The sequence below is a fragment of the Amblyomma americanum genome, unplaced genomic scaffold (genome assembly GCF_052857255.1).
Source record: "Amblyomma americanum isolate KBUSLIRL-KWMA unplaced genomic scaffold, ASM5285725v1 scaffold_164, whole genome shotgun sequence".
NCBI classification, from domain to species: Eukaryota; Metazoa; Arthropoda; class Arachnida; order Ixodida; family Ixodidae; genus Amblyomma; species Amblyomma americanum.
In genome coordinates, this window is record NW_027526636.1 from 169283 (window position 1) to 187815 (window position 18533).

Here is an 18533-nt window from a genome sequence, read left to right on the forward strand (position 1 = left end):
CCTTAAGACATCACTTACGATACCTGGTACAAATTCTCCGTCGCCACGGACGGTGTTTTGTTGCGTCCTTCGAATATGTCGCGTGTATGATAGGATGTTCCTTTCATCCTGTTTTTATTACCAAATGTACCGCATCGGTAACTTCAACTTGTTAGCCTCTTTTTTCGAACTGTCACGAGCGTTTTTCACTTCATCGGTGCACTCCGGCATGCCGGCGATCTTTACTGCTAGATAACGCAGGTACAGTTTCATGTAAGAGCTCCATTGAGAACATTAGCGTCCAGTTTACAGAAGTCTAGGACGTTAGACGAGGTTGAAAAAATTTGGCATGAGTTCGGTCATTACTTGCAATTCAACAAGAGATACAGCTGCTTGATCTGAACCCTGTGGTTATTCGTTGCTGCCGTCAGACCTTTGGACAAACGACGCTTTGCAGCTTTGCACTGAAGACTGAATTTAAATCGTAATTTTTCTGCTTACTGCAGAAAGCGCTTGTTCCCAGAAGTAAACCCGGTCAGTGTGTAGACATGTAGAATCTAAATCACATTTTTCTTCCTGGCGTCCAGCTTCTGAACCCGAGATATAGTGCATGGGGGATACTTGGCTGCGGTAACTGCGCTTCGATGAAGGTGCGCAAAGCAAAAGCACTCGCGTCCTGAGATGCATGTTGAAGTTCCCGAAGAAGTCGAAATTAATCTGGACGCTAAAGTTTTGTCACAGGTCTTGAAAACGTCGATCTATTTTTGTGTTGAAGAATGTTTCTTCTTGCATATTTCTCGTTTTTGCAGAGCTGAGGCGTGAAAATGCGAGACCAGTCCAGGCTTCCCGATAAGTGTAAACAGTCGGAATTACGTGCTGCTCCTATGTGCGTGCACTGATTTGATTCCATGACACTGCATCAGATTTTGTGCACTAATGCATATATCAATGCAATAGCAGTACAGGGGTCCCGCCAACGAGGAAAGCCAGCCTGCGTTCACCCACATCACGAAAAAGGAGGCGGCCATCCTGTCATGCTGGGCAGGTGACAACCTATCCACCATGGTAGGTGGCAATGAAATTAATTCAAATAACTTCAATAAAGTTGCCACCTGCCCACTGTGGCACTGCGCGTTAGTTCGTTTATCGAGCGATAGACCGGTTTCCGTAAAACTATGCACGCAAAAATGAGCCTTACGGAAGCTCGGGAAGAGAAACCTTGGTCTCACAAGCTGCACCGGTGGTTGCGTTTGAAAGCGCCGTCTGCCGAAGCAGTGGTGCATCGCTTAAGTTTCGCACCACTCCGCCAGTAGTGATCTAAGGACTCCTTCCTATATCTTTGAAAGAGAAAGAGTACTTTCAAGAGAGGGATCTTTAATGCTATATAGCATTGTACACTTACGGGTAGTTTAAGTTCTTTTTCCTTATATTTCTCTCGCAGAAGCAAATCGCACCAACCCTCATGCCAATATTTATGTCATTGTGCTCGCTTATGCTAATCCATTTATCAAGGCACCTTGGTACAATACTTTTTTCTTCGCATGACAGAGGCACAGTTGTGCAACGTGTACTTACGTGAAATGGTAATAATCCTGAAGAAAACAAATAACTCAAGACTCCGGGATTTAGTTTGGAAGATGTCGTTTTTTTATTGTTCTTATTGCTTCGGCAAAAAAGACATTGTAAATAACACAGTCATTTAAATATACAGAACCAGCACATACCCGAATTGTGCGCGCGCGGTAACGACAAGACATCAAACATGAGGTCAAGTCATCAATCTTCATCGACAAAGCAAAAAGAAAAAAGAAGAAGAAGAAGTTAAGGTCTGCGTATAGAATCAGTTACCGTGGAAACACACTGCACTGAACTTGCCGAGATCACATAGACTGTCGTTGTCGTAAACCTTCACAATGCCAATAGACAGAGTGAAATACTGTCTTATAGGCAGAACATTTACGCTCGGCACGTATTTTCTCAAACATGTTGTTGGTTTCGTTCAGGACACATTTACGCTAATGGCACATGCAGCAATACAGCCTAGAAAGTTGTCTTGTGCAACAATACAAGCGACAAAATGTCCAGTCGAACGATGCACTTGCAAGGGTACGCATCAAGTTAAGCGCTTTGATGTGGATCGCAAATGCCGAGTTAAGATTCTAAACTTTTGAAGTCGTCTTCTCTTTTTCCCAGGGATTTTGCTTTATGCCACTTGAATGGCATATATGCTCTCGCTTTCAAAAGACAAGACGGATTCTACATTAGCTGCCTACGCTACAGAGTAAATTTCCACGTACACGTTTAAGTCACAGCGTATATTTACACGTGCATACTGACGCATTTGAAGCCAAGTAAACAAAGTGACGATTGGGGGGGGGGGGGGGGGGCAAGAAAATACAACACGGTGCTTGCCTGGCCTTTCCGAAGGAGGTTCCCCTCACGCAGTCCTATGGGGAAAGGGGTTACAAGCCAGGCACAAGCGACAAGGGCGTCACTCTACTCCGTCTATTGAATGCTGCTTGGTGACATTATTTGGGGGCGGGGTGTGCTAACGGCAAGACAATGCAATGAAATAAAAGTCATAATTTTTACGCCACTACCCTTTTACTTGCTCGTGCGCTCATCGTTGTTACGTTCCCCAAACTTCTATTTCTCAAAATGCTTTTCAATTTACGAATAACTTACCGCTATATGCCGTCTTGCTTCCAACATCCGCACCCTCCTTTGTTCTACTTGTTTTTGAGAATAAGAGACGGAATATAAATTGCATTTACGTATAAACATGCTGCATGGTACTTCTGGAGTAAACTATAAAAAATTACGTCGTACAGTTGTGGTAACGTGGTTTACGCGCCAGACGGTCACGCGGACTGGCGTAAGGAGCTGGCCAGGGATGGTACAACGGACGTATCTGTGCACGACCGTATTTCAGTATTCCAATACCGCCGTCATTTCTCGCTGTGCTGCTTTTGTATGGAAAAGGAAGGAGTTTCTTGGGAAGCCAGTTCGAATTGCCTAATCAACTTGTAATTTTTCAGAGCAGCGTCGCAATGTGCGCGGAACGTTATAGGGTTTTATACTTGGTGCTAAGTACAGCGTCTAGCGAACCAGCTAATGGGAAACGCTAAATGATGCAGAGTCATTCTTACAATTCTCTTAGTATAAAGAAAAAGCAAACGCCACTTAGAGAAAGCGTTTGTCAAAAATATTTTCAGGGCCATATATATGCAGTTCGTCGCTGATTATATCGTTTCGAATCAGCTTTTCTTTTTTTACTCGTCTCGAGTATGGAAGTCGAGACCTTCGAGCCGGATTAATGAAGGTTATTGGCTTTTGTGGTTTTGGTTAGTGCGTTTTCGTTAACCATTCCTAGTCTGGCGTCATAAAATACGAAAACAAAATGTTCCTCCTATTAACCGATTTGATTACCGCAGCGTGTAAGACAATTTGTGAAGCTCGTTATTGTGTTTAAACAAGGAAGCAATCGACAACCTGAACAGTGCAGCGAAAACTGCCAACGCAAAGCAGCCACTACTGTACCAAACGTATCACCTTAAGCGTCGTCCACGTAGCACTCAACGTCTGGCACAGCGCTAGGAGGGCCCCGGCAATGCTCGGATGTTCACGACATACCAGACACATGCACGATACGTATTTCGTATGAAAGACCTAATCGAAGAACCGCGGGTGTACACAGCAGCTTCCAGCGTATATCCGCCTCGTTTGAGCACACGCGAGCGCATTTTCGACTGCATCTCTCGCGTGTCGAAAGCGTCGGTAGCGGGTGCGTCTCTCGGAAGGAACTGACTTGTGCGACGAAATCGCCTTGTCGCGCACTCTTTCACATATCGGCGCGAACAAGCGTGCTCGCGCAACTGAGGGATGGGTCCCGGGTAGGCGAGAACTGCGGCCTTCAAGCCAGGGGCCGCGCACGAAGTCACTGCGAGCCGGAGAGCTCCACTGGCGGCGATGCGGGGCACCTGCGACTAGGAAGTTGAGCCCCCGCTGGGCTGTGGCTGGGCGACCCGCGGCCACAACCTCAGAGTCCAGGGAGGAGCAGGAGGCGCATGGAAGACGAGTCCCAAAGAACAGGCGAGCGAACGCCGCGCGCGCTTCGCACGGTCTTTGTTTGTTTTTCTTTCTGCTTCGCCCGCCCCGTGGCGTGGCGTTGCGCCCGAGGGCGCGCACAGTCATTATGTACAGTCTCTGGGGGAGGGACAAGTATGTACAGGGCGAACGCTAATGCACGGGGATGGGAGAGGAGTATTGCACTGTGTGGAGGCGCCGTGGGCACGGGGCCTAGATGGAGGCTAAGCTGTCGGGCCGGCGGTCGTCGCGGTGGTGGTGCCGAAGCAGCGGGTCCTCCTGACGCATCTTCTTGGCGTCGCCGTGCTCTAGCTCGTCGTGGTCGGACACGTCTTCGTGGCGCAGCTGCTCTGCCTCGTTGTCGTGTTTCTTCTTGGCGGTGGCCATCTCAGCCGCGTGTTTCTTCCTCCACTTCGTTCTCCGATTTTGGAACCACACCTGCGTACCCAACGAGAGGGGCATTGTGATCACCATCGAAAGAGGTGTGCAAGGGCTGTCGCACGCACTGCTCGCACTCTCTGTTTGATTGAAGTTTACGGCGAAAGGCAGTTAAAAGGCTGATGCACTCAAAACGTGTTGAACCATAGCAGAACAACGCTTTCAGCATGCCCTTCTACAAGCAAATGAAAGAGACCAGATCAGACATGCATCCCCCTGACGCACAAACTACACCGAAAAACTACTTTGTACAATCTCCTATGTCGCCAAGTCCACAACTGCTAAACGTGTGCCCTAATAACATGCTCTTACGTATGCAGTCCAACTGCCCCTCACAAAGAAGCACAGATAGCATGTGCGCTACATGCAACAAATATTCTGTACGAAAGGAATTACAACGCTGCGTGTTTTGCGATACTTCTGAGACATGCTTTTTAAAGCGCTGTCCTTTCGTGAAAGAGTTGCACGAACCGGCCCATGATGGCATTTCATGCTCGATGGCGCGAAACAAGTCAAGAAACATGGCGAGCTCTCGTACGGGACTCCACGGAACTCCATGGCTGCGCTTGGGTGGATGCCAATGAGTAATTTGCTCCCTTATTACAAATTCACTCCACTTTGCAGGCTTCCCCTAAACATGTGACCAACACTGTTTTCACTTTTTTTGATCAATTCGCTCCCGCCCTACCATATACTAGCTGTCCCCGGTTAACTCAATTGGTAGAGCGACTGCTCCGGTGAAGCGGTTGTCCGGGGTCAGGACGAAGTTTCTGTGGAAGCTGTACAGCTTTCCTTTGTAGCCCTATGGCTGCGCTTGGGTGGATGCCAATGAGTAATTTGCTCCCTTATTACAAATCTACTCCAGCTTGGGTGATTCCCCTGCACATTTGACCAGGGCATAAAATAACGCATCCGGGACTCTCATCAAACTCTTCTTTCACAAAAACATGCCCACGTTAAAATTATACCGATAGAGGCTAGTATTCGTGTATCAGTATAACTCGAAAACGGCACACCTTCAGAAATATCACAACTGCTCATTAAAACAAAAATATGCGCCTATCTCAGCACAAGAGACGGGCGGGCCATGACGCTCGCACTGCGACAAAGCCGTTACGAACACTGCGACACGTCAATCTATATACGCATCGTTTCGTCCACTCTCTGACCGCACAACATGATAGCAGCGGCAGCATTTACGCGCCGATGTATTCAAAGCGGAACGAATGGACAACAAATGTGGCGCCTCCTGGACCGAGTACACATGACAACAGCGAGGAGGCGAGCCAGCCTGTCTGCTGTTGTCCACGATGGCGATGTGGCACAACAAGCTCCCCCTCCTGGCACCCCGGGCACAGTAATGAAAGCCATCACCGCGGGCATCTGTTGATCGTCCCGCTTCCCCAGTGATCGGGCCCCTGGACGCGGCGAGAGCAAATGAGGCGCCCGCTGCTTGCCGTATGAGCGGCTGCACGGGATCCCGCTGCGGCGCGCCCGACTTGTGCAGGCACGCGACCGCTTCGCGTCGGCGGGGGCGAGAGGGCATCAGCGCGGCCGAATGAAAGGCAGTTAGTTCTCTTGTCCCGAGATTGGCGGTCGTTAGTGGACCAGCAGGAGCGCCATTTCACGCCTATCCAGGGAACAACGAGCGAGGCCGGAGAAAAAGAAGGGACTTATTGTCTTCTGATTGCCCACTGGTGGTTACCAGATGAGCCGCACTCTGGGGGACCCCTCTTTAACCTTTCGTTTTATCTTTCTTGTTTTTTTTTTTGCCCCTCCCGCTATTGAAGCAGAAGTGTTACCGCCCGCTAATAGCGTCTGTCGCACGTATAGCTCTTTTCCAGCCTGTTTTTCTTCGCACCGAAAAAAAAGAAGAAAATAGCACTGGCCATTTTGAGCGCTGGTCGATGACCAAACCTTGAAAGACAAAAATAAACGCGCTTAATGACAGTGCTGCTAGGCAGTCTAAACATATGCCTGTCCGAAAAAAAAAAGCAGTGTGTATGTATGCGGATACACATTTGCTCCTGAAGTAATATAGTCTTTTACAGTGAAGTGCAATGATGTTATCAATGATGTTATCATTCCTATTGGTGCCACGACCAATGCCATACAACGTATGCAAATTGAGCAGTGTTGCAACGCAGGAATTTGTAGAGAGTGAAAGCTTTCAGAGAGCAGAAAGAGAGTGAGGCCGACCTCTCTTTCGGCTATTGAGAAGTGCTCAGTAATACTGAAAAGAAAACCAGACATTCCCTGCAAGGCGCATTTATTTAGCGCGAACTGCGCGTAATGACGCAGCCAGATTTGCACCCAAAAATATGCTGTGTGCGGTCAGTTCAACAATCTGATGCCTTCAGTGAAGTCCACGAAAGCTGCGCTGCACCTGGAGTCAGTGGCAATGCCCGTATACCGGGTGTTTCACCCAAGACTTTAAACAATTTAAAAAAACAGGCTTTATGAGTTAAAAGAGCGCTTTTTTCGGCACAGCATTTTCAGCGGTGTAGCACATTAAAATACAGCTAAGGCGTGCTAACTAGCAGGGTGGTTAACTAATATTGAATATTTAACTTTTTAAATATTACTATTAGACTCTCAATTATTGGAAGGTGTGTAGCTCACCGCAAGTAATACCATATCAGTTTTTTTAGAATTTCGAAAACGCGCTTACCAATGGCGCTGTGGCGCAACAAATTTTGGCCGTTTCCACGAGTTACATGCAGTGCAGAGGTAGTTTTACGTGCAAGCTTCTCGAAGGAGCGTTCTCGAAATTCTAAAAGCTGATATGGATATCACTTACGGTAGATTACACGCCTTCCGATAATTAAGGTGCCGAGCAGTAAAAGTTAAAAAGTTAAGAAATCAATATTGATTAACCAGCCTGCCAGTTAGCACGCCTTAACTTTTTCTGATGTACTACACCGCTGACAAGGCTATGCCCAAAAAAGTGCTCTTCTAACTCAAACAACCAATTTCTAAAAATTGTGTTAAGAGTTAGGTGAAATACCCTGTATATATGTACGCCTAGCACATTATATTCGAGCCAACACGAGGTGATGTCAGGTTTAGGAGACATAATGAGCGCATTACTCTGTAAAGGATCATCTACGCGTGGTATTCCGAATCACACGAAGCACAATTAAAATGACACAATCCCCCCTACCAAAAAAAAAAGATCAATTAAGGCTTTCAGTTGTGAGCTGGAATTGGCAGTTACGTCACCAAGGCTGCTCTCCTTATCTTCTACGGTGCGTTCCCCGACTTACGGAGACGAAGTTTTGGCTTTGTTTTGGGAAACGCGTCATCATAGCCCGTGTAAGGCCGCACTAAGCCATATTTATGGCTTCTGCGAAATAGTGCAAAAGTGGATACGTCGCGATCATACCATCGAATCAACGGAACATGCCCAGTTCTTTGCTCTCAGAATTCTGTTTCGCAAACATACACTCATTTCCTCTCATGATGTACACATTATCTAGCAAGGCCTGCCGTATACAAGAACGCGCCACTTAAGACCTGCCAATTGTTTCGACTTCAGATGCGTAGAGTTAGGCGCTATGAGCAACGCTTGCTGTATGAAACAGCAGCAGTTCATTCTCGTTCAGGGTACCCATACAGGAACCTTCATCAATGCAAAAGCTTGCTCTTTGGCTGAAATTCGCATGTTCGCACGTTGGCTCAGAGACAGGGAGATAGAAGAAAGGTTACATGCAAGTACACGAGAGTGCAGACACGCCAACCTACTTTTACTTGACTTTCGGACATGCCAAGGGCGTAGGCAAGTTTTGCTCTCTCGGGTCCTGCGAGATACTTGGTCTGCTCGAAGGTCTTCTCTAAAACGTAGATCTGGTGTCCGGAGAAGGTGGGCCGTGTGTGCTTCTTCTTGCCGTCCTTGTCGAGGCAGCTCTGGGCCACTGCGTCAGAAAGACAGAAGGAAGCGCCTTCGTCAGCTGCGCCCAGCCGGCCACGCTGTCGCCTGCTCTTTCTCGCCCCTTGCCTCCTCGCCCAACGCCCCGTAACCCGCGGCTCAGAAACAAATGCATAAACTTGTGCTGCCCGGAGGGCACGTGTCGCGTTCGTTTCGCGCATGAAGGCGACAGACTGAAGCAACTACCGCTGAAGGACAGGAATGAACTGAAGTGACACCCGCGCCAAAGTGTTTGAGGAATGCAGTGCCACCTGGTCAGGAGGACAGTGCCGCCTCCCCATTTACTTGAGCCTGATGTATGCACGGCAAATGCGGCACGCGTCCTGACGCAATTCGCTTGAGAGCTTTGTTACTTTACACAAGAACAAATCTGTTTGAAACGATAGCTTCATCCGCAGTTTTCACGAAACGGGCGATGCACTGTGGATGCGATAGCGGAAACGTGGCTCGCAAGCACAGTCGAATATCGTTGTCGTTGTAGTGTGGCGGCGAAAAATATTAGGCGGGCTGGTACCTGGATTCTCGTTTGTGGTAACTAAGGTGGAAGAACGATGGATGGTAATTCCTTGAATTTTGATGCCAGTGACAAAATGAGACGAGATTTCTGAAATTTGAACGCCCGCTAAAGAAAACAAGCTCGCATCATTATCAGCCCACATGCATGGGTCTGAGTGCTCCAACATGGACTGCTTTGCCCGGAGACAGATTTTTGTTCTGAGAATCAACTTCGTAATTGATGTCTCGGTATTTAGTGTTTTCGCATTTAGCAATGCCACCGCCTTTGATAAATAAGCACTGACCGACGATAAAGGGCAAATAGAGGACAAAGGCGATAAACAACGCAAGCCAGTAACGCATCTCCGTGGCTCGTTTATAATTTATCAGGTGCGGTCAGCTCAGAGTTTACTTGGCAGAGCTGTTGCCAGTTCACCGTCTGAACAGGCCTCTCTCATTTTATTTCTTCTTTTGTACGAGACATGCACAATGACCGCGTAGTTCTGGTCAGGCGACAAACCTATTTAATAAAAAAAAACGTATTCTGAGGATACATGAAGACAAGGCGATATTCAATGACCAAGCGCTTAGCACAGATTATTGAGAGTGGAAGTATTTCCAGTGCGAACACTGAAAAGTTTTCGTGCACAGCCGCACTAAAATCTTTTAGAAGCGTACGTATGTAATAAACTGGTGGGTCGCCAACCTAAGTGCCGAGCGATAACAAAAATTCAGCCCATTTCAGTCTGTCCCTCGTCGCGCGGAGTCAGGCAAAGAGCCACACTACCGCTGCCGCTGGGAGCGGCCACTCAAAGCAGCGAGTGGTGAAAACAGATCAGAAACACCGGAAAGTCTAGTGCAGTCTTCGCTACACTCGCAAAAGTCGACTGATCCGAAAAAGAAACGGTGCGTGGAGAAATAGGTTTTCCTCGGTTTACACCTGTACGCCCGAATTTAGATCTCTAATTATTTTCGAAGACGCTCTTGGTAAGTAAAACTGCGTGCCACCGCTGTAAATGTGCACTCAAAATACGCAGTTTTATGAATCGAAATTAGGTGGCCGTCAAAGCCGAAGTTTTCCAGCTTGGTCTAAGAGTATGTTTGCTAAAACTCGCAATGTCCACGCTGCAACCAACAGAGAATGTCCGCGAACTTTTTTAATTCGTCTGCGGTACGAGAGGCTATATAGAGGATGGCGCTGATTTTGCTGCGCGAAAAAGAAAGAACGTTTTTGTTTGGTTGCGGCTAAAGGAACGTCGCACTGACCCTGTACATTTTTTTTTTTTTGCGCATATGTCGGACGGATCTGACCACTGTGTTCTGAGGCTGTGGCTAAAGGTAGGTCGGAAGGATCCGGTATACTTGTTTCCACGGGTACGTAGCGGACAGATTCAATCAGTGCTTTTCAAAGCCCTACGTATCTCACAAAATTTTCTAAGAGAGGTATCACGAGTACGACGGTGTGTTTATCTCCGCTGTTGGTCGTAAGGGCAAAATGAAGTTGTCACGATTGCAAAAGTGCCGGTCGCGATGTGGAGTAGGCTCACCCACTGATTTTCCCATGTATACCCACTGCCCGGAATGGGGCTACTCGAGTTCGGTGCGCGTACTCCGAGCGCGCGAGAAATTAACTCTTTGTGCTGTTACGTGCATGAAAAACGCCATGTCTTTCGGCTTTTTATGGGTTGGCAGCAGCGCGCGAACTGCAGAATTACTCTTGGCTATTTCCATGCAAACATGAGGCGGATGTGATTTTCTTCCGTGTGCTGCCCCCTCACTACAGATAAGAATCGTACAGAATCGCATCCTGCGCCCGGAGCTATAAAAGAATTAACCCAAAACGGCATAAAATTTCCAAGTCCGTTTCATGAACGTTTAAACTTTCAACGCGACGAGTCGTGTTCTCCAGTCGACGTTGAATGCGCGCGTCGCAGATCTGCTCGCGTGTGGCGGCGGCTGAGCGGGGCCGCCGTTCAACTCGTGCAAACCTCGAACCCGTGGCACTTTAAACTGCATGTACACGAACTTCCGCAAAGAACGCGGCTGTTTACCCGGATGCAGAACGTTCACGCTATCGGCTTTCCGGTTGCTCTTCGGTGCATAACGGTGGAGCACGTCTCCGCCTCTGCAGCCTCGTATGACTGGTCATCGCCGCTACACAGCGTAGGCTTCAAAGAGAGATTCGAAATCCCTGGTGCCATGGCTGCGAGGTGGAATGAAAATTTAAATACATCTTATCCATTGTATGCTGTTGAAGAGCTAGCATAGCATTTCTTGCGCGTTACCACGTATTACGGGCAGGTGTTATCCACGGTGTGCCGGTTACGGGGGATCGATCCCTAGAACATAGAGCTACGCTTCAAAGGACGGTGCAGTATCGCAGACGGCGCATATTCTAGTCATAGCTCGATTACATAAAGACCACATCGAGGTGACAGATTACGAGACTGTCTACTGAGTGCTAAGCGAAGAAACCGAACGAATGCGTATCGTTGCTGGAGCGTACGCCGCGTCGCCTGCCGCCGTCGCTGGCGTGCAATCTGGTGCGAGTGACAACGGTGCTAGTAGCGCGCAGCCGGGCGAGAAGACACCGACCCTTTTCCGCTGCAGGATTGCGGATATGCAAGAATGGGCGAACTTCTCTTTGCAGCTCGTTAAAAGTCGCGAATGTGCAAGGAAGAGCACGGTGGAAGCAGCATGACTGAAATCCATTGTACGAGACTTCAGCTATGGGCTTACAGAGACGTCTGCCGTACCTTTAACAAGAATCGACTGGGTACGTCGCACGTATCTTTAGGCACTTCGTTTTATTTTTATTCCTTGTCTTTGCAGTTCATCGGGCTGCTAGTGCAGCCACTTACTCCCGCCAGAGGATGGCTGATATTTATCGGCAGTAACATTCCGTCACTAATATGGAGAAACAGGCAGCCCTGTATGAGCCTTGTTACGGTGCCGCCTGCGCAATTCGGAATCTCCATTTAAAATTCTGGCATCTATGACTTCTACTTCTAAACTTTACGTAATTTCTTCTTCGCCCAATTCTGTACAAGTGCTAAGGTGCAGATATCTGTCTAGGAGGAGCAAGAACAACTAAACTCTTTGTTAACTCACGACAACTCCCTTTCAAACTGCGCACTCATATGTCACTTGACAAGGGCTTTTTCTATGCGTTACAGCGTCGCTTTTATCATGTCTCAATGTATCTGCATTACACTGGTTTGATTTATTGGTTTATTGGGGTTTAACGTCCCAAAGCGACTCAGGCAACGAAGGACGCCGTAGTGAAGGGAGCCGGAAATTTCGACCACCTAGGGTTTTTTAACGTGCACTGACATCGCACAATACACATACTTCTAGAATTTCGCCTCCATCGAAATTCGACTGCCATGGCCGGGATCGAACCCGCGTTTTTCGGGTCAGCAGCCGAGCGCCGTAACTATACTGAGCCATCGCGGCGCCTGCATTGCATTCGCGTTTTTCTGAGTGTTTCTGTGCCAAAATAAAGACAACAAAATTTCGACGAACAGAACCAAAGCGCACTAAGATGCCCTTTACACGTGTTTACACGCATCACTTGAGCTTCCCGTGCCTCATCCCCTTCCATTAGACGTGCTCGCTTGTTTGTCCCACCCGGCTTTCCCTTGAACGCATGCAAATGAAAGGAGGCAATCGCGCGCACCTGAGGGTCTCCACAACCGCCGGCCGTCAATGATTTCACTGCACCCCGCAGCCGCGGCTCCGGGGGAGCCGCCGCCACTGCCGCGCGGTGAGCGATTATTTGCTGCGCGCACTCCGGTGGCGAAGAATTGGCTGCGAACGCGCTCCGCGGGCGCCTGCTGTCGCTGCCTGCCGGCGGCGGCCGCAGCTGCTTTGCCAACGGCTCTCGATATTGGGTTGCGAATCGCGGGACGCCATAAACCAGCTCCAGTCCTAATGCACACGGGGGGACAGCAGGGGGAGAGCCCCGCATTTTTGACAGCTCGCTGGACCCGGCGTCGCTCGCCATAAGTCAATGCGGGCCGCGCGTCAAATATATGATATTGACATGTCTCGACACCGCGCGGCCCTGTTGCGATAGCGGCGTCGCGCCGTTTCGCCCTGTTTGTGCTTGCTGCTTTTTGCGCGTGTTACACGAATTGCGGGGCTTCGGCCGCACTCCCCGCCGCGGTCGCGCGGCTGGCGGTTGGTTTCGTTCCGCGCCCGATAGACACGTGTTCTCTCTCGATAAGTGGATGCGGGAAATGACTGGAATGATTTTCTCGCGGTTAAGGCGTATTGAGCGGCCCCAAGACGGAAGGGCGCGTTGTGTATAGATATATAAACGCCGGGCGTATATCGGCGCGCCGAACTGGACGGGACGCCCGGCGCGATGATGAAAAGCTGTTCAGCGCAGTTTAATAGCGGCGCATTTCAATGCGCGGCTACACTTGTCACGTGTTGCCGGCCCACTCTGGCCCCGTGGGTAGACCCGAAATGAAGGGATGCAGTCTTGTGCGTAGGTGCGCGATCTTCCGTGTCGAACGGACGCGGATTTTATTCTGCTCATGGGTGCGGTGCACAGACGCGAAACCTAAGTTCAGCGAGAGAATAAGAGAAAGAAAAGAAGAAAATAACAGCATTATTTTACGCAATAATGCGCCGCACTGAAACGCCTGTAATACCTTCCGCCGCGCACAATTTCACCGGTCCCATTGGCACATAACGCGATGTCCAAAAAGCTTTCTTTTTTTTTTCTGACGTTATCAGAGCAATGACCTCACTTCGTATAAAAAGAAATGCACGGTTCTCTGAGAAGGGTCTTTAGCCGCCACATTTCGAGCGCAAACGCTATTCATTATAGCCTTCTTCATTAGTACGCGTTATTTGCTAATTGGCGGAACACAGTATGTATAGCACGGTTCCTGCACCTTTTAGCGTAATTTTGTGAGTTTTAGCACGAAAGAATTGCGAACCCAGGCGTACCAACCCCGCGTAAGAATCTTGTCTTCTCTTGTGTGCCGTGTCTTTGTCGCGCGAGGTTGCTCGGGAAGAGCAACATGTGACGCGCAATCCCTGTGGGTGGCTGTGATTTATAAACAGCACCTGTCAGTGCAGCGGCGCATCGTTTAACCGCTGCGCCACTGCGCTGGTAGGCGTGGTATGAGGACTCGCCAACCATCTATGAACGCTAAGTAGAGAATGACAAATTCTGCTTATATGGGCATTGATCCACTAAAGCTACCTGGCCATATATACTCTTAAGGCAGAGCTTAATCGATATCAACTGTCTCCCCAATTATTGCTAAACACAAGATAAACACTAGTTAACCAATGTGATAAACCAGTGCTTTCCCGCGGTGTAATCAAGTTAAACCTGGCAAATTTTTGCTGCTCACAGCAAGAAGAAACTTGGCGAGTGAACGTGCTTTTTGAAGACAGGAAATAATAATAAACTCAGAGATGTCAGCAGTTAGCATGCAGCTGGCGGTTCTGAATGTTAGCAAGTCGACATCGCTATCGTGGACACTCAAATTCCAACTGAATGGGGATGGATGCAGCGAAGCTGCTCCCGACACGTGTGTATGCGGCTCTGCAGGTACACACCCAATCATGACTCGAAGCTTTGCGTGAAACCAGGCAGATGAGCGTGACGAGTCGCCTACCATTGCTGCCATAGCTGAAGAGAGTGCACGACTAACGCGAGGTGATCAAGAGCTGCAGTGAACCTTTCATTTACTCACTACGATCCGCTCACGTCAGGTCTCCTGCGAGCATCAACGCGAGAGGTCGAAAATAATACGGAGGGCTCCTCTACGGGATGCATCGAAGCAAGCACGTTGCAAATGGGGGGGGGGGGGGGGGGGGGCGTAGCAGCTGCATCTCCGCACTTCCACGAAACCTTTTGTTCCTGTCCACGCGAACAAAAAAAAACAAGGTTGTAGGAAAACCGAGCGATTAAAGACAGGGGACGAAACAAAGGAAAAAAGGGGCCCAAAGGAGATGGCGGCGCAGCTTGCATCGACCAGAAAAGAGGCAAGAAGGAAGAAACCACCGCACCGCACGGGGGTCGGAAGTGACGAACAAAGGCGGCACTCTAACCACGGATACGCCTCTATGGAAGTAACTTATGGGTTAACTTTGTATTGCTTTTTCCAATGCCTATTCTTATTGTCCCCAAAATCTCCACAGTACTTTTTGCGATACTCGAAATAGTGTTTATGCCTGGTCAACCATTTGCCTGCGGCCAGAACCCACTCCTGTAAAAATCCCTGAAACAGGGATTGGCAGTATTGATAAATAAATAAATAAATAAATAAAAAAGAGAGTAACCTGTCCTCTAACGCCCTCCCTTTTATAAAAGAGGGTGCGCTAGAAGACAGGTTACCCCCTTTTTACTCCTTTCTGTTTAGCGTGCTGAAACCTGCAGAGTTACACTCGCGCTGCGTGGTGCCGTGGCGGCCATGGGGTGCAAGGGACAATTTATCGCATAAGCACGCACGCCCGAGTGTGCCGCGGCGGACACCCGAGTAGACCCGGTGGGCGGTTATAGACCGGCCGGCCAACCGCGGCTATCATTTAGGCCCGCTCTTTGCGGTGCCCGCGAGCCGTCGCGGGAGGGTGGCGCCGTTAACCACGAGAACAAATGGCGGCCCGCGGATGGATGGCCGGCCATCTTCGCCCTCCTCTGCCGTGTAGCGGCGCTGATTAATCGCCGGGAAACGAAGCCCGTCGGGTCCGAGTAAATTTTGAGAAAGGCCCGCGGTGTTCGGCGCGCGCTCTATATACGCAGGCAAGGGATCTCTGCGGGGAGAAAGGGTTGCCCGGCCGGGACATTGAATTAATTCAGGCCGGCGTCTCCACGGGGCGATCGTTCACTGCGATTCGTTGGGCCCATAGTCTAACTCACGGCAGCGTCGGCTTCTGGACGCCACTGTTAGCGCCAAGTCATCGTCACGCACGTTTGTGCTAATATGACTATCAGCCATGAGCCAAAGTATACGAGACACCTGCTCTTCTCGCCAGTTCTTCATTTCAGCGTTTGGCGACTACCCCGTTAGGGAGCTTGAAAACGTATGGAAATCTGTCTTGCACGTGCTAAACAGTGGGGCATAAGTATCCGCGAGAATTTAATTACTGCTGTAATTATTTCGAACACATGTACATTCCGCTTCACCGTTCATGTCTTATCAAGCACTTATCGTCGTTCGTAGTTGTCTTGCACGTTTATTTCGCTTTACATCGAAAGCTGAGGTCTCGCAATTGACTACATACGTTAAGAAACCAGCAATAATTAAATACTTCAAACTGCATGTGCGAAAATAAATCAGACATGACACTGAGCGCGCGGCCACCATTGGCAAGAGTGCTAGCAAAAATGGCCGGCAAGAGACCCTTTGAGAGCCTCAGCTATAGAAGAGAGCCATCTATTAGCGGATGATAAAGGCAACCCGAATCGATATGTCGCTGGTGAAGCGGTCGGACAAATGGGTAGGCCCGCTTGACTGATCGCCCTGAAATGCCCCGCGCAACGCAGCGGAAAAGACTGCGCTTGCGATTGATGCTCTATAGCTGGACATGCAGATGCTTCTCATGAGCTCCCAATGGACAGCCTTTATATCGAGGCGCGGCTCGCCTCCATCGAGCGACTGCGAAGCTGTCATCGATTAGAGCCACGATCAATACAGTTTGCGCCAGCGCATTGCCTAATGAGCCACCGTTTACGTACGAGGCATACGCGTGCGGCTGAAGCCGCGGCGTGTCAAAACCGGTGGCTGCGCGAGGCATCGATATGGGCAAAGTGCAACACTTTCTCATCACCTCACTTTTCTTGCTTCTTCGGGAACAGGTACCCGACGTGACCCGCATAATGACTCCCTCATTAACTACGCAGAATTTTCCGTCTTCTTTTGCTGGATCGGCGCTATAGGTGGGGTTGATGATTAGACCATCCGTGTTATAACTTCAAGGCAACCGCAACTTTTCTCCATTTCCGTGCAGCAAGAGAGTGCGGTAACATCGATCCGGCGCATATGAGAATTAGAGTATGTGAGTTCAGACAACTGCATGCAACGTCCCACGGTTTAAGGTGTATACCGTGAAGAAAGCAATAAAAGATAAAAAAGTAAAAAGTATAGGCGACATTTCTGAGACACTCGGAACAACAAAATAAGCACCATCTTGCATAACTCTTTTTTTTTCTTGCCCCCATGAAAGAGAGAGTTCGTTGAGCAACCTTGAAGCATATTGATGCGAACATTGTGTCGCCCGAGTAGCACTATTGCGAGCACTGTTTCGTACTAGCTGAAGAGGTCATGCAGTCTTCCAGCAATGCATGCGAAAAATATTGAATTTCTGATGTCATTATGATATAATCGTGGTGAATAACCAGAAATTAATCACAAAGGACCCGTATCTTGTGTTTTTGCATCAGACCGACATCATAAATTTCTGCACTAACTTCTTCATACCAGACTGACATTGCAAATCCTTGTTCAATTTTCGCATTGAATTTTTGGGACCGGACTGACAGCATAAATTCTTGATGTGTTGTAGTATGAACTTTACCAATGAAAATAAAGATAGTTTTTCTGGTGCATGAATACATCAGAGCCATATTGTGCAGCAGTTATCCACGTCAATTAACAGAACTTTGCAATTGAATCCTTTCATTTGTGCCTGCCGGAGATTGCATATATGACGCCAAAACTATGTTTGAAAACTCTACTTATGAACAGCTCCTCACTAACGCTTGTTAGGAGGCGTCTCATTAGGGATTTATAAGCATAAGCCCACGCTATCAAGAAGTAGAGATCAGGTGAGTGTACCGGTGAGGCATGTACTTTCAGAGATTGTAATTCCCTATCCTCGATCTTGTGGTTACTTGCTCCTTTCAGATGGTCGATGAGAGCTGTCTACAGCAATGATTGGCGGATTCTGCTCATGGACTGTTCCACGTTTCAGCGAAGTAGTAGCACATAAAATAACTTAGTGGATGTTTACATTACATGTAAGGCAGAATCCCCACAGGGCTCTCTGAGTGATGTCAAAGAGCCAAGAAAATGGCATTCTCGACAGTTCTTTTTCTTTTGCCATAACATTAGTTCGAATGCATTATAAACAATTCAGAATTGCATCATGAATTCAGCATGTATGCTTAAGAAATTAATGAGAATTTAGACAGGAAAAAACACATCACGTCTTAATAAGAAAATCAGCGGCCAATATTAATCACCGGTGCATTATAAAGTCAACCCAGAAGTCATCAGAAATATCTTATGAGTGTGATGTAAGAAATTATTGACTTTTGGTCAGAAATTCATCACAGATTTGTGTAAGGGGTACGTGGCTATGTGTGAACACCTAATTCCAACTTTACCCCTTAATGTTCGCGAGTAGTGTGACATTTCGCTCATGCATGGGATACCTTCCCACACACAAAGTCATTGCTTAGCGGCATAACAATACATTTCGGCGCTTTCATCTGAAAGGAAAGCGTGTCTTTACCAGAGCAAAATAGATGCAAAAGGATTGAAAATATCGTACACGCCGCAAAGTGACACTGCGTAAGCACACGGCCAATGGGCCTCTACACGGAGCAAGATATTGTTCTCGCTCAATGCTTATCGAC

At 48.5% G+C, this 18533-nt stretch overlaps 1 protein-coding gene across 1 annotated transcript; it reads right to left on the reverse strand.

The window, feature by feature from the left end:
• Window positions 1-1610: 1610 nt before the first annotated feature.
• On the reverse strand, window positions 1611-8592 carry LOC144112460 (uncharacterized). The gene is made up of 2 exons (XM_077645291.1): window positions 8248-8592; window positions 1611-4503 (listed from the first exon to the last, which is right to left on the reverse strand). Exons 1-2 carry the CDS (start codon window positions 8590-8592, stop codon window positions 4279-4281), a joined length of 570 nt encoding a protein of 189 aa, XP_077501417.1. The 3' UTR covers window positions 1611-4278.
• Window positions 8593-18533: the final 9941 nt, after the last annotated feature.